The sequence below is a fragment of the Pan paniscus genome, chromosome 1 (genome assembly GCF_029289425.2).
Source record: "Pan paniscus chromosome 1, NHGRI_mPanPan1-v2.0_pri, whole genome shotgun sequence".
Classification (NCBI taxonomy): domain Eukaryota; kingdom Metazoa; phylum Chordata; class Mammalia; order Primates; family Hominidae; genus Pan; species Pan paniscus.
The window spans coordinates 69,845,173-69,859,614 of NC_073249.2; the positions used below are offsets into that span (position 1 = coordinate 69,845,173).

General features: G+C 37.6%; 1 protein-coding gene across 4 annotated transcripts in view; it reads right to left on the reverse strand.

Moving 5' to 3' along the window:
• Positions 1–2,176: 2,176 nt before the first annotated feature.
• The window catches only part of TOR1AIP1 (torsin 1A interacting protein 1), a 39,088-nt gene continuing 26,822 nt past the window's right edge, over positions 2,177–14,442 (reverse strand). For 2 of the 4 annotated variants that reach the window (XM_008978377.6, XM_008978376.5), the window contains exons 7-11: positions 14,378–14,419; positions 13,571–13,639; positions 8,636–8,680; positions 8,213–8,269; positions 2,177–4,799 (exon numbers count right to left, since the gene is read on the reverse strand). In XM_008978377.6, coding sequence (XP_008976625.1) covers positions 4,012–4,799; positions 8,213–8,269; positions 8,636–8,680; positions 13,571–13,639; positions 14,378–14,419 — 1,001 coding nt within the window. In that variant the 3' untranslated portion in view covers positions 2,177–4,011. The remainder of the gene's footprint in view (positions 4,800–8,212; positions 8,270–8,635; positions 8,681–13,570; positions 13,640–14,377; positions 14,420–14,442) is intronic. The other 2 variants (XM_008978378.6, XM_003824716.6) reach the window with 1 other exon arrangement.

The following is a 14,442-nucleotide window of genomic DNA, read 5'->3' on the forward strand; positions in this document are numbered from 1 at the left end:
CCAAAATGGTTTGGCTGGACACTACCCAGTTTTGGATAAAAGGACAGGAGCTGGCTTCAGCTAGCAGCTTGCAGAGGTTTTCTTTCATCAGGGGTATCATTGGTTATCTTGTAATGCTTGCGATGAATTTTTCCAGCCTCTAATTCACCCAACCCAGGAACTCCTCACGCTGCTGGGTTTTGTAACAATAAAGGTCTTATTGTTTAAGCTACCAAAAAAAGAAAAAAAAAAAGAAAGAAAGAAAGAAAGAAAGAAAGAAAGAAAGAAAGAAAAAAACAGGAGGCACCTAAAATAGTATCTGGGGGAAGGGAATTATGAAAGATTTCACCGAAGTGCTGCCCTAAGAAAACGAAGACTTTAAGGACAAATAAAAATTAGCAGAACATGAGATTGGAGAAAGCGAGAGGGCAGGAAATGAAGTATTCCAAGAGTCTAAGAATGTGCAAAAGACAAGTGAATGATGTGTTTAGGAAATTGCAAGTAGTTCATTATGTCTGGGGTGTAGAGTACAAAGGGGTTCTTCTGTTTATGCTCAGGTGACAGGAACTAGTTTCTCTACCACCCACAAGGGTCCTTAAACACACAAGGAATTCTCAGAATCCAGGCCAGAAAGAGGGCATTCAAGGGAGGAATTTCCTCCTTTTCCAGTCAATGGCAGCCTTCTCAGCTTGGTTTTCCAGGCTCAGGAACCCCATCTTTGGTGGTTAATGCCAATAAAATCCTCTTCCTTAGGGAAAAACCCTATCCTCTTATACCACAAAATTTTACTACATGATCTTGATAAGGACAAAATAGCAGAATAATGCATTATCTTTACGTATTTAATATAACTGCTTGTTTACACTGCCAAAAGAAAGGCTACTTTCCATAAACCTGAGATCATAGGGAAACTGGATATACTTTTAGCTTAGGCGTTAACTAATGGTACAAAGTATGTAAACCCCTATCACTTCTAAATGGCAGTTCACTGAATGAAAATCAGTTTACTTCCAATTTTTGTTTTGAGGATTAGAGGTTTAGAAAACATCTTTAAATATTAAAAAGTCATTAAAACAAGGGAAGCAAATTAAGTTTCAAATTAAGTTACTGTGGTTTTCCTGGGCCACTGTTGTCAGCCAGTTACAATGTGCTCCATTTCTCTAGACCCTAGCTCCTATTTTGAAGCTGGTATCTTACTTAAATTTTCCTTTCTAGGCCAGGCTCCGTGGCTCATGCCTGTAATCCCAGCACTTTGGGAGGCCAAGGCAGGTGGATCACCTGAGGTCAGGAGTTCAAGACCAGCCTGGCCAACATGGTGAAACCCCGTCTCTACTAAAAATACAAAAAATTAGCCGGGCATGGTGGTGTGAACCTGTAATCCCAGCTACTCGGGAGGCTGAAGCAGAAGAATCGCTTGAACATGGGAGGCGGAGGTTGCAGTGAGCCGAGATTGCGCCACTGCACTCCAGCCTGGGCAAGAGTGAGATTGTCTCAAAAATAAAAAAAATTAAAAAAAATAAAAATAAAAAATAAATTTTCCCTTCTAAAAGGATCACAGTAACATGAACAGCAAATAGAACATTTTAGGCAGCAATTATCTAAAACGTGGATGCTCTTGAGCATGCATTCTCAATGGGGGTGAAAATTGGTTCATTGGGGACAAAAAAAAATTCTATTTTGTATAAAGCAAAAAACATTTACAGTCCATAAACAGATACATAGTATATATCTGGTGTTGAAATATCATGGGGAAGGGGTGACTAAGAAAAAAATCTAAAAAAGTTCTTCAGGGAGGTGATAAAGAAAAGGTTAAGAAGCCAGGTGTAGTGACTTATGCCTGTAATCCCAGCTACTTAGGAGGCTTAGGCAGGAGGACTGCTTGAGGACTGCAAGAGTTCAAAAACAGCCTGGGCAATATAGCGAGATCCCATGTCTACTTAAAAAAAAAAAAAAAGAAAAGCTGCTGTGGAGATTCTTTTGCCAAGTCAGGAATATCTAACTTAACTGTATTTTTAAAAACCCTAATTGCCGAGATAAAATGGAAAGTTACGGCTATTCCACTTCTAACCAATGTACTTGCAAATGGCTCCAGTTCTTTGGTTTTTGTTTCTCCTAGCCAGAGTTGCTAAAATTGTTCAAGGAAAATACTTGGATTTCTTTTTTTAAAGATGATAAATCATTAAGTTTATAACACATAGAGAGTATAAACCAAGAAAGTAAATTTATTTAAATTACTAAAATAGCTTTTAAAGTCATTTACAGATCAGCTGCTATAATTATTTTTCCTGAAAGACATAGGTAACATATTACTTTTAAATTACTTGGGTCAATGAAACATTTAATAAAAACATTTGTTTCTCTATATAATACGTATGTATAAAATAAGCCTTTTCAAAAACTCTGGTTTTCATAATCCTCTATAAATCAGATGATCTGACTTCTAAGAGGAACAAATTACAGTAAGGGGTATACATTTATGAATACTGGTAGTACTAGAGGAAAGACGTTAAACCACTCTACTACCACTTGTGGAACTCTCAAAGGGTAAATGACAAAGCCAATGACTGACTCTAAAAACAGTATTTACATTTAATGGTTTGTAGACAATAAAAAAACAAGGTGGATAGATCTAGAATTGTAACATTTTAAGAAAACCATAGCATTTGACAGATGAGAAAGCTCAATTATAGATGCAAAGTTATAACTAAACTACTATAGTAGTAAAGAAATACTTTTCACACCCTTCATATAAGTTCACTATCTTGGCTTGAGGCACTCCATAAAATGTATCACGTGCATAGTAAATCTTTATATTTGCTATGGCGTTGCACTAGAGGACTTGGACTGCAACAAGTGGATGCGCGGAAAATGAAATCTTCTTCAATAGCCCAGGACAGCTGGTTAACAAATGGTTTGTCAATTCCTGAAACTCATTTCTTAATTCAAAACAAAAGCTTCAGGGTGTGTCCAAAATAAACTGTTACGAATTGACCTTTTTTTTTTTTTGAGACGGAGTTTCATTTTTGTTGCCCAGACTGGAGGGCAATAAGCATGGTCTCGGCTTACTGCAACCTCCGCCTCCCGGGTTCAAGCAATTCTCCTGCCTCAGCCTCCCAAGTAGCTGGGATTACAGGCATGCACCACCACGCCCAGCTAATTTTTGTATTTTTAGTAGAGACGGGGTTTCACCATGTTGGCCAGGCTGGTCTTGAACTTCTGACCTCAGGTGATCCACCTGCCTTGGCCTGACCTACTCTTAAGACTCAAGTGAACAAATATATTAAATTTTGCAATATACATGAAGATCCTTGGGATGGCCAAGAATTTTTCTTCAAGGAAGGAAAAAGGAGATGTAAAAAACAAATCCCAATGGAATCCACCAAGATTAACAGTTCATATACCTATGTTTGACTAAACTACATCTCAGTGGATTACTGTAACATTTCCTCCCTTCAGCTTCCCCATTAATTTTCCTTCCTTGCCTTGTTCTTTCCATTTTCCAAAAAACAAAAGAAAAAAATTCCAAACACACACCTAGATGACCTTTCATTACTTATGTTCCTATAGGCAGAAGCTAAGGAACTCACACCTAAATGGTATAAAAGGGAACATAATGGGAAAATCCCTGGTTACATTTAGGGAGCAATCTTAACTAATAACTCAGGAAACTTAGTGAGAAATCTAAGTTAAAAAATCAGGAAGGTTCATAAGAAAGGACACAAATCCCTCTCACTGGTCATACCATAACTGTAATAACTCAGCCCAGAATCAAAACAGATTCTCTAAGGAACTGCATATAATCTGCACTCCTAAGATACCTTTAACACAGCTCTCAATGGAAACTGAAATGATTCTCTCATATCACAGATAATTAGGTTGAATGAATGATTTATATGTTCCATGTTTATGTAAGCACTTAACTTCTTTAAAAAGAAACTAGTTCTTTCAAAAAGAGCTCTGAATTCTGTCTCTGGTTAGAAAGTGTGAACAATTCTCAGAACCTGGGACATGATTTTTCTTCTCTCTCACTTCTTATAAGCAGATGCCCCTTTTCAGGGCATTTTCAGGTTGCACAGGCAGAACTAAGTGAGAAATACGGCTCCAGAGGCCATTCAGTTTGTCTGGGTCCATATGATTGTAGGAGTTGGGTGTGTTAGAATTGGTGAACTTGACTTTAAGAAAATCTCTTACTTTTTCTTCAACTTCCTTTAGGCCTAGACTTGTTCCAAGTGTCTCTTCCTCCAATAAGACAGTCAGGACTAAGGCTACATCTTTGAAGGCTGCGTTTTCATGGTCACAATATTTGTAGAAGATCAAAGTAGAGCCTGCGGGAAATGACTCAAAGCGGTGTACCACAGCTGCATTCTGGCCATTCTTAAATCCATTGCTCAGTTCTTGGTCTACCTCTAGTTTGACAGTATCACTGTCTTGAGTAGCTTTATCTGTCCCATCAATCCGGATGGCACGGACACTACGAAAAGAAGAATAGGCATCAGCAATTTGTTCACTCAGACACCTAAGTGCTTCTTCAGCATCTCGGGCAGCAGTGAGCAGTAAGATAGCAGGCTGAGACCGAGGATGGGAGCTATTAAGATGTTTTTCCAGGAATGTTTGGCTCCTTTTCCACAGCTTCTCATCTTGACCTTGGTACTTATTCTTAAGTTGATTCATCTGGTTCTGGAACTCTTGAACAGCAGCGGTTTCTACCTCAGGAGTACTAAAGAACCAAAAACTCCCAGAGGCAAGAGCAGCTATCAGAGGAAGTAGCCACCACCGGTTCCTCTTGACAAAAGATGCATTTTGGGGTTGTCCAGTCACTTCTACTCAGACAAAAAAGAAATGACAGATATAAATACCACTTTCTTAGATTCAGGGGCAAGTGACTTTTAAAATCAATATCAGTCTTTATAAACATTAGGTAAAAGAGGAAGGACTTTAAAGAAGAAAGCTGATAATTTTCTTAATAAAATAATTTATCACATTCTCAAGAAAATCTTACATGCATAGGCTTTGAATTATGTGTACAAATATGCATATGTCTCTTCAATATAAAAATAAGTCTTTGAGGAAAAAAGTTTTTAAACATATGAAATGGCATAAACAAGTCAGAAAAATAATAGTTTATAAAGCGAAGTTATTATTTCCACTGCTAATAGTTGGGAGAATAGACTATTAAAATACAATTTATAAAATATTTTTTTAATTTAGTAACTCAGCATTCACATGGCTAATTATTCAAGGTGAAATATTTCTGAAGTACATAAAGGGATAAAGAAAAGGATGCAGGCTGGAAGTGGTGGCTCATGCCTGTAGTCCCAGCACTTTGGGAGGCCGAGGAGGGAGGATCACGAGGTCAGGAGATCGAGACTGTGAAACCCCGTCTCTACTGAAAATACAAAAAACTAGCTGGGTGTGGTGGCACACACCTGTAGTCCCAGCTACTTGGGAGGCTGAGGCAGGAGAATCACTTGAACACGGGAGGCGGAGATTGCAGTGAGCCGAGATCACGCCACTGCACTCCAGCCTGGGTGACAGAGAGAGACTCCATCTCAAAAAAAAAAAAAAAAAAAAAAAAAAAAAAAAAAGAAAAGGATGCAATATAAATGAACATCTTCTACGTGTTATAATAGCTAGCTGTCCCTTTAGATTAATTTCACTGATGCCTTTTGTGGTATGCAAGTTAACACTGGTAAAATTTAGTTTGTGACTCATCCCTAGTTACTATTGGCAATAATAATAGTATTAATTTATATTTATCTAGTGCTTTTCGGTTTATAAAGTACTTTCTCATATTCTACTTCATTTATTCAGTTGATAGTAACAATAATACTTTTACATCTTTTACTTATTGACTGTTTCAGGCTATTAATTTTAGTAGGGACCTTTTAGAGAAGCAATTCTCAAGGTGTGGTCTGTGGGGTACCTCAAGACCCTATTTTGTGGGGAGGGGGGTCCATGAAGTTAAAGCTATTCTTCTAACACTAAGATGTTATTTGATTTTCACCTTGTGTTGACATTTGCACTGATGACGCAAAAGCAATGGTGGGAAAAACTTCTGATGCCTTAGCATGAGTTACAGGGCAGTGGCACCAAACTGTACGAGTGTAGTCATTGTTATTTTTCACTGCCATGCATTCAAGATTTAACAAAGGGACATTCTTTTACTTAAGAATGTCCTTTATGAAGCAGTTAATTATTTATCTTATTAAATCTGAATCCTTGAGTACATATGTCAATATTCTTTCTGAACAAATGGAAGGTATGCACAAAGCACTTCTGCTGCATCATAAGTACCATGGTTGTCTCAAGGAAAAGAATTTTGTGCAAATGAATTACAAGGCGAATTAGCACATTTTTCATGGAATACTATTTTTTACTTGAAAGAACAAGTAACAAACTACAGTCAGACTTGTGTATTTGGCAGATATTTGCTTTCAAGTGAAAATTAGGATTTTAGAATCCTAAATCTGCCACCATGAGCTTGACAACTCCCAATATTGTACTTTAACACTTTCTTTTTTTTTCTGAGATGGAGTCTCGCTCTGTGGCCCAGGATGACATGAAGTGGTGCGATCTTGGCTCACTGCAACCTCTGCCTCCCAGGTTCAAGTGATTCTCCTGCCTCAGCCTCCTAAGTAGCTGGGATTACAGGTGCGTGCCACCATTCCCAGCTAATGTTTTTGTATTTCTAGTAGAGACAGGGTTTTGCCATGTTGGCCAGGCTGGTCTTGAACTCCTGACCTCAGGTGATCCATCCGCCTGGGCCTCCCAAAATGTTGGGATTACAGGCATGGGCCACGAACCCCACCCTTTAACACTTTTTTAAAGTCTTGAGATTGGCAGTGATGTTAACAAATGTGATATTTTTTATTACATTCCTAATGTGTCAATGTTTGGAAAATCTGCATTTCTCAGTGAACCAATGTTTTCCAAATGACCAGTGCATGATACTCCATTCAAAGTATAAGAAAGACCAATGACTTTTAATGTAATAGAGTACTAAAAGCTCAGTAAGATGGTTTTAGATATCCTATTTCAAGTAACATTTAAGAAACTACCACTTGTTGAGTTTTGGAGAGTTCAAAAAAGAATAGCCACAATTATCTGAAGAGGCTATTAAAATTTTTCATATCTGTATAAAAGCTGGATTTTTTGTAGATACTTTAACAAAAATAATATATTGTAACAGACTGCATACAGAAGCATATATGATAATCCAAATCCATTTTTTAAAGCTAGGCATTAAAGAGATTAGAAAAAATGCAAAGCAATCTGATCTGTTACTCTTCTTGCTAAATTATTTTAAAATAAATTAATACATATTTTAAAAAATGTTTCAACTTTAATTTCCTGGTACATATGGATAGACATAACCCATATTTTCAACAAAAAGCTCTTTGAGGTTCTTAATAACTTTACTAGTGTAAAGCGGTACCAAGAACAAAAAATTTCAGAATCATCATTAATCTATTTTCTTTTTTTTTTTTTTTTTTTTGAGACAGAGTCTCGCTCTGTTGCCAGGCTGGAGTGCAGTGGCACGATCTCGGCTCACTGCAACCTCCGCTTCCTGGGTTCAAGTGATTCTCCTGCCTCAGCCTCCGGAGTAGGTGGGACAACAGGCGTGTGCCACCACGCCCAGCTAATTTTTGTATTTTTAGTAGAGATGGGGTTTCACCATGTTGGCAAGGATGGTTTCGATCTCTTGATCTCATGATACGCCTGCCTTGGCCTCCCAAAGTGCTGAGATCACAGGCATGAGCCACCACGCTCAGCCCATTAATTTATTTTCTTAGTACTCTTTCAGGACAATAAGACTTGGAGAACTAAAGAAACTTGCCACAAGGCTGTAAAGGAGGTAAGTGGTCCAATCTAGTTCAAATACAGGTTTGCAGACTCCGAAAGCCATTGTAATCCCATAAAGTCATGCTCTGGCTATCTTTCTTTCAATTCAGCATGGTTTTCTCAGTTAACGGTATTAGTAGCTTTACTTATTTTAGCTATTATTTTTGGTCTTATAGACAGTTAAGTGAAGAGCAATACCAGATGTTGTCTCATATAGTTTGTCTATAAAGAATTTCACTGCTAGTAGAATATATACTTTTTCCTCTCAAGTGCTTAAAATGTGATTCTTCAAATAGCATCGAGTCATACTGCTGTCAAAAAACATTTTTAAACAATTATGGAATACCAATTTTACAGAAATATTTAATAAAAACTGAATACATAAACTTACGTCGGCTGGAGGTTGATGGTGACTGGTTTCCAAGCTCTGATTTCAGAATGCTGTCATCTAATGGTGAGAGTAATAAAATAAGACTATCAACTTATGCTTCATAATTTGAGTATTTATTTCTAGTAGACAAAGAAGATACAAATTCCACCAGGAAAAAAAGAAGACAGAGATCAGCCAGAAGCAGAAGAAAAAGTAGAATATCTGAGTGCCGATTAGACTGAGAGCTCCTTGAAACACATGACCTATTTCTTTCATAGCTTTTCACAGCATATGGTGGGGTCTAGTACAAAGCACACAATAATTAGTTTTGAGAGAAAGTTTGGAAGTATTTGACCCATAAGTATCTAATGGGATTGGTGAAACTTCCGGGATAAAAAGGACAAAGAAACTAAGCACACCACAATAAAATGAAACATATCATACCATCTGAAAAACTGCCATATATTGAACTCTTGCCTGGTGAAGATGCTGTAAAGAGGGGGAAAATAAGGACAAAATGTGGATTACAGACTACTGAGCTGTCTGGATAAGGTGTTTTAATATAAAAATCTTAATCCTCACTATTTTCTACCTCAAACTGATTCAATATTTCCTCTGGGGATTCTGACCATTTCAAATACTAGTAGTATTTTAAAATCACATTTAAAAACTTCTCATCATTTCTGTTAATAGACAAGTAATAAAGTAATTCTGTGTTAGGCTTGTGGTTAAACAATAGAGCTCAAAAATAATTTTCTCACAACTCTGTCAAATTTCTACTTTCATCTAAATTTATTTAGAAAATAAATTAAGCCGGGCACAGTGGTTCATGCCTGTAATTCCGACAAATCAAGAGGCTGAGGTGAAAGGACAGCTTGAGCACAGGAGTTTAAGGCCAGCCTGGGCAACACTGTGAGACCCCATCTCTAAAAAAAAAAAAAAAATTAAAAACAAGAAAAGAAATTAAAAATGATCCTAACCCTTCCCTTTCCCTTCCATCTTTCTTAGCATACCAACAGGTTTTAAAATCTAAGAGAGGAAATGGAAGGACAGGCTTCAGAAGGTGGAGAGGCTGAGTTATCTCATTTGTATGACCTATATTACTAGTATTGCCGTCTATCACTTGCCTGGAGTTTTATAACTTTTGTATATATAAATGAACTTCCTGGTGGATCTTCTTAGCGTTATATCAACAACTTTCATTTGAGAAACACTGGAATAACTGGAGGAATAATATTAGCCCTGCTAAGATTCAGAAATAGCCTTATTTTTGATCATATGACAAAAAACTCCATAATGATGTAGTAAGACAAAATGACAGCAACTGTAAGAGGAATACTGTTTTTCAATTACTAGTTTAGCTTAGGATATTTCATTATTTAGAAGCTTCTAAGTTAGGTTATCGAAGTTACAACTAAAATAACAATAAAAATACCTAACCACATGAAACCCAAATCCATCAGATAATGTTTATTTTGAATACTTCACTCCATGGTTGCAAAGATCAAATGAGATAATATATACAAAAATGCTGTGAAGTGCAATTCTATGATGTTAATGATGAAGGACAGCTAAATAATAATGTGCCAAATATAATGTTTATATAATTCATATAACACAAACACATACACAGCAGGGTATATACTGCCAAGGCAGGACATTGTCCAAAGTATAACTGCTATCCTTTTTATCAACATTACTAGAGATGCTAACAACAATTCTAAAAAACATCTTTTTAAAAGAAAAAACTCAGCTGGGCGCAGTGGCTCAAGCCTGTAATTCCAACACTTTGGGAGGTCGAGGTGGGTGGATCACCTGAGGTCAGGAGTTTGAGACCAGCCTGGCCAACATGGTGAAACCCTGTCTCTACTAAAATACAAAAATTAGCTGGGTGTATTGGTGCGCCACCAGCTACTTGGGAAGCTGAGGCATGAGAATCGCTTGAACCCAGGAGGCAGAGGTTGCAGTGAGCTGAGATCACGCCACTGCACTCCAGCCTAGGCAACAGAGCAAGACCGTTTCAAAAAAAAGAAAAAAGAAAAAAAAAAAAGAGAAAAAAGAAAAAAAAAAAAGAAAAAAAAGAAAAATAAAAAACTCAAGCTTTTCTAGTCTAAAGAGTATGGTAATAATCAATCACTCTATAACCATCAAGAGTAGAGGGCACAAATCCTCCATAGTTGCTATTGATTCTACAGAAAACATTAACAATAAATAAGCCCTGATAATTATGAGATTTTAGACTTTAAAAAATTGTGTTTACACATATAAGCTCATTACAATAATCTAGTTATAGGCACTACTGTCTCTAAAGGCAAGAAAATTGAGGTTCACAAAGGTTAAGTGATTTTACCAAGATTACTCAATTAGTAAGTGGAAGAGCTAGGACTGGAGCTCAAGAGCTTTAACTCCAAATTGTCTTCTTTTCTCTATCTAAATTTCTGAGACAGGTTCCAAAACATTTATATTAGTTCTCTGACCTCTCCATGCACATATATTCTTCTCTATAATCATTGTTTTATCACCTGGCAAACAGGAAAAAGTAAAGACAGTGGTTCCATCTTTCCTAAAAGGTTTGGATGCAGGCAGAAGCCTGAACTGGGACCTGTCTACAGGAAACTGTTGCTAACGTCGGGTGACAATGTTCCATGGGGTAGAATCTATAGCCTAAGGTTCTTGGAACACTCAGCTCTAAAAATGACTTTTTTTTCCTCACCAAAGCGGGCAGAAATATATAGTTAAAGAATGAGAGATAAAATGTGGAATGCTAGGAAAACATTTTTTTAATATTCTTGAAGAGGAATCTATTATATAACAGTGTTTGAAAAATCACTGTAGTCTTCCACTTCCATTGAAAATATTTTCTTCTTGCTCATCGTTCTATCTTAAAGTCCTCATGTGGTTGAAAGTCTAAAAGATCCTATTACATGCACACTTCTGGTATGTTACTGTTACATAACTCTGAAAGCTCAATGTGGTATCTATATATGGTAGGTGGTTAGCAACCAATGTATAATTCTGTAAGCCATAATAAACATAGTAACTTAAGACAAAGTAGAAATGCAAACAGATAAAATACTAAAAATTAGCTATCAATTTAGCAACTAAAAAGATCTATTTCTGCATTTCTATTAGATGTTCAATATAATTATGTTTCCTTCTGTATTGCAGTGTCTTATTAGAGGAAAAAATTATGCAAAGATTTTCTGATAAGTATGTACTAACTTCACTTATCTGGAATTTATCTGATATTAATTACTCAGAATGTACAGTTAAGAACTAAGAAATGACATAAGATGCCTCTGAGCTTTTCACATTATATACACTAAAACTCATGCATTTTTACATCCAAGAGTATCTCTTGGGTCTTCAAATTTAATTTTAATGTTTGATTCTGGTTATAAACATAATTTTAATAAGCTGAATAATTAATGTTTGGTTTCCTAACTATAATAGGTCAGGAAGAGCAAATTATAAGAGGAAATGGTTTTCTAATAGCAGGCACATAATCACAGCAATAAGAAATGACAACCAACAGTAAGACAAGGGCAAAAAGTTATTTCGGTTCTAGACTGCTGAAGAACTCACTTACATGTGGGCTAAAAACGTCACTGCTGAGAAAAAATGAATTATGACCACTCCTACTTTACTGATGGGAAAGCAGAGCCACGCATGTCATTTGGTCCAATTACAGTTAATCATCCCATGAGCAAGAGATATAAGATGTGGATTTTTACATTACCTAAATAAAAGTAAGAGAATACCTGATGACCTCAAGACTTATTGTGGTTAGATGAGTAAAGTAGGGAGGTTAAAGGTCACTTAAGGCAGAGAATATGCATGGACTTTAAAAAAACATGGTCGAGATTTAATGTGGACGCATTTCCATAGAAATTATAGAAAGTGAGTTCAAAGTATGATGGTTTTATCACATCAATTTATAGTATTCCTTAAATTCTGTGACATTTAATCCATCCAAAACCTAAACATGAGGCTGGGTGTGGTAGCTCATGCCTGTAATCCCAACACTTTGGGAGGCTGAAGCAGGCGGATCACTTGAGGTCAGCAGTTCAAGACCAACCTGGCCAACATGGCGAAACCCCGTCTCTACTAAAAGTACAAATATTAGCTGGGCACAGTGGCGCATGCATGCAAGTCCCAGCTACTTAGGAGGCTAAGGCACAAGAATGACCTGAATGTGGGAGGCGGAGGCTGCAGTGAGCTGAGATTGTGCCACTGCACTCCAACCTGGGTGACAGAGGGAGACTCCATCTCAAAAAAAACCCAAAACAAAACAAAACACCCCCAAAAACCCAGAAAGGCTGGGCGCAGTGGCTCAAGCCTGTAATCCCAGCATTCAGGGAGGCCAAGGCAGGCAGATCATGAGGTCAGGAGTTCAAGACCAGCCTGACCAATATGGTGAAACCCTGTCTCTACTAAATATACAAAAATTAGCCGGGCGTGTAAAAATACAAAAATTAGCTGGGTGTGGTGGTACGCGCCTGTAGTCCTAGCTACTTGGGAGGCTGAGGCAGGAGAATTGCTTGAACCCGGGAGGCAGAGGTTGCAGTGAACCGAGATTGCACCACTGTACTCCAGCCTGGGCAACACAGCGAGACTCCATCTCAAAAACAAAACAAAACAAAATAAAACAAAACAAAACAAAACAAAAAACAGAAAAAAAACCCTAAACATGAAAATATAACTTGTGCATTTCAGCCTTTATTATGTAAAATTATGAGTATACAAAGCTGTTCCAAAATCTGCTAAAAGCAAAAAATAAGTATTGTCAAAAGAGTAGAATTTCATTATTGTATACAGACTGTATTGCTGCTAGAACTGACAGCTTGTTAAAATCCATCGATCTCTGGTTTTCTCTTTTTTTTTCTTTTTTTCAGATGGAGTCTCGCTCTGTCGCCCAGGCTGGAGTGCAGTGGTGCAATCTTGGCTCACTGCAAGCTCCGCCTCCTGGGTTCACACCATTCTCCTGCTTCAGCCTCCCGAGTAGCCTCCCGCCGCCATGCCCAGCTAATTTTTCTTTTTTAAATATTTTTAGTAGAGACGAGGTTTCACCGTGTTAGCCAGGATGGTCTCGATCTCCTGACCTTGTGATCCACCCGCCTCGGCCTCCCAAAGTGCTGGGATTACAGGCGTGAGCCACCGCACCTGGCCAATCTCTGGTTTTCTCACGCCACTATTTACATTCTACACCCAGCCCATGTGCTGCCAGTCCAAGAAATTACTAAACTAGTAATCATAGCTGTACTTTATTAGTGAAATCACAAACAACCTAAATGTTTATCTGAAGAACTAAATATTTTTGTCAAGAAAAACATAGCAAATACACAAGATTATTTCAATAACAGAGATTTATCTACTTACTTTGCATCCTGGTCCTTATTCTTGCAGTTTGTGGGGCCCATTCCTGGGGAGTTTTTTGATATCCTGAGCCTGAAGCAAATACATGTATCAAAAGATAATTTCCCATACTTTGAAAGTTTATACCATATTCCAGTGTTATAAAATTAATCTATCAGAAAGACAAAATAAAGTAGGGGAAGAAAACAATAAAAGCAATAGTTTTATAAGTAAAAGATAATTTCAAAGGATCGTATCAGTGAGGATGAACCACTTCCTACAGCAAAGCAGGTAGCAAATAAATATATTATCACATAATACAAATTACTTGTGGTAAAATAGCCCTGAACACATTTCCATATCACAGAGTAATTATTATAGGTAGTACCAATCCGTGGTGAATTAAAAAGGTAAAGAGGGGTAAAATGACTTAAAATCTTATTACAACTTTTGTTGGGAGAATAAGGCAAGGTTAGAATTGATTGACTGAGGCTGGGCGCAGTGGCTCACACCTGTAATTCCAGCACTTTGGGAGGCCGAGGCAGGTGGATCATGAGGTCAGGAGATCAAGACCATCCTGGCTAACACGGTGAAACACCGTCTCTACCAAAAATACAAAAAATTAGCCGGGCGTGGTGGCAGGCGCCTGTAGTCCCAGCTACTTGGGAGGCGGAGGCAGGAGAATCGCGTGAACCCAGGAGGTGGAGCTTGCAGTGAGCCGAGATCGCACTCCAGCCTGGGCGACAGAGCAAGACATCGTCTCAAAAAAAAAAAAAAAAAAAGAGAAAAGAATTGATTGGCTGAAAAAAGAGCAGACAACCAACTACTTACTCAGCACTGAAGGTTGCTTATCATGAGCTGTGAAGTTTTGACCTGAAACAGAAAACAGGGATAAG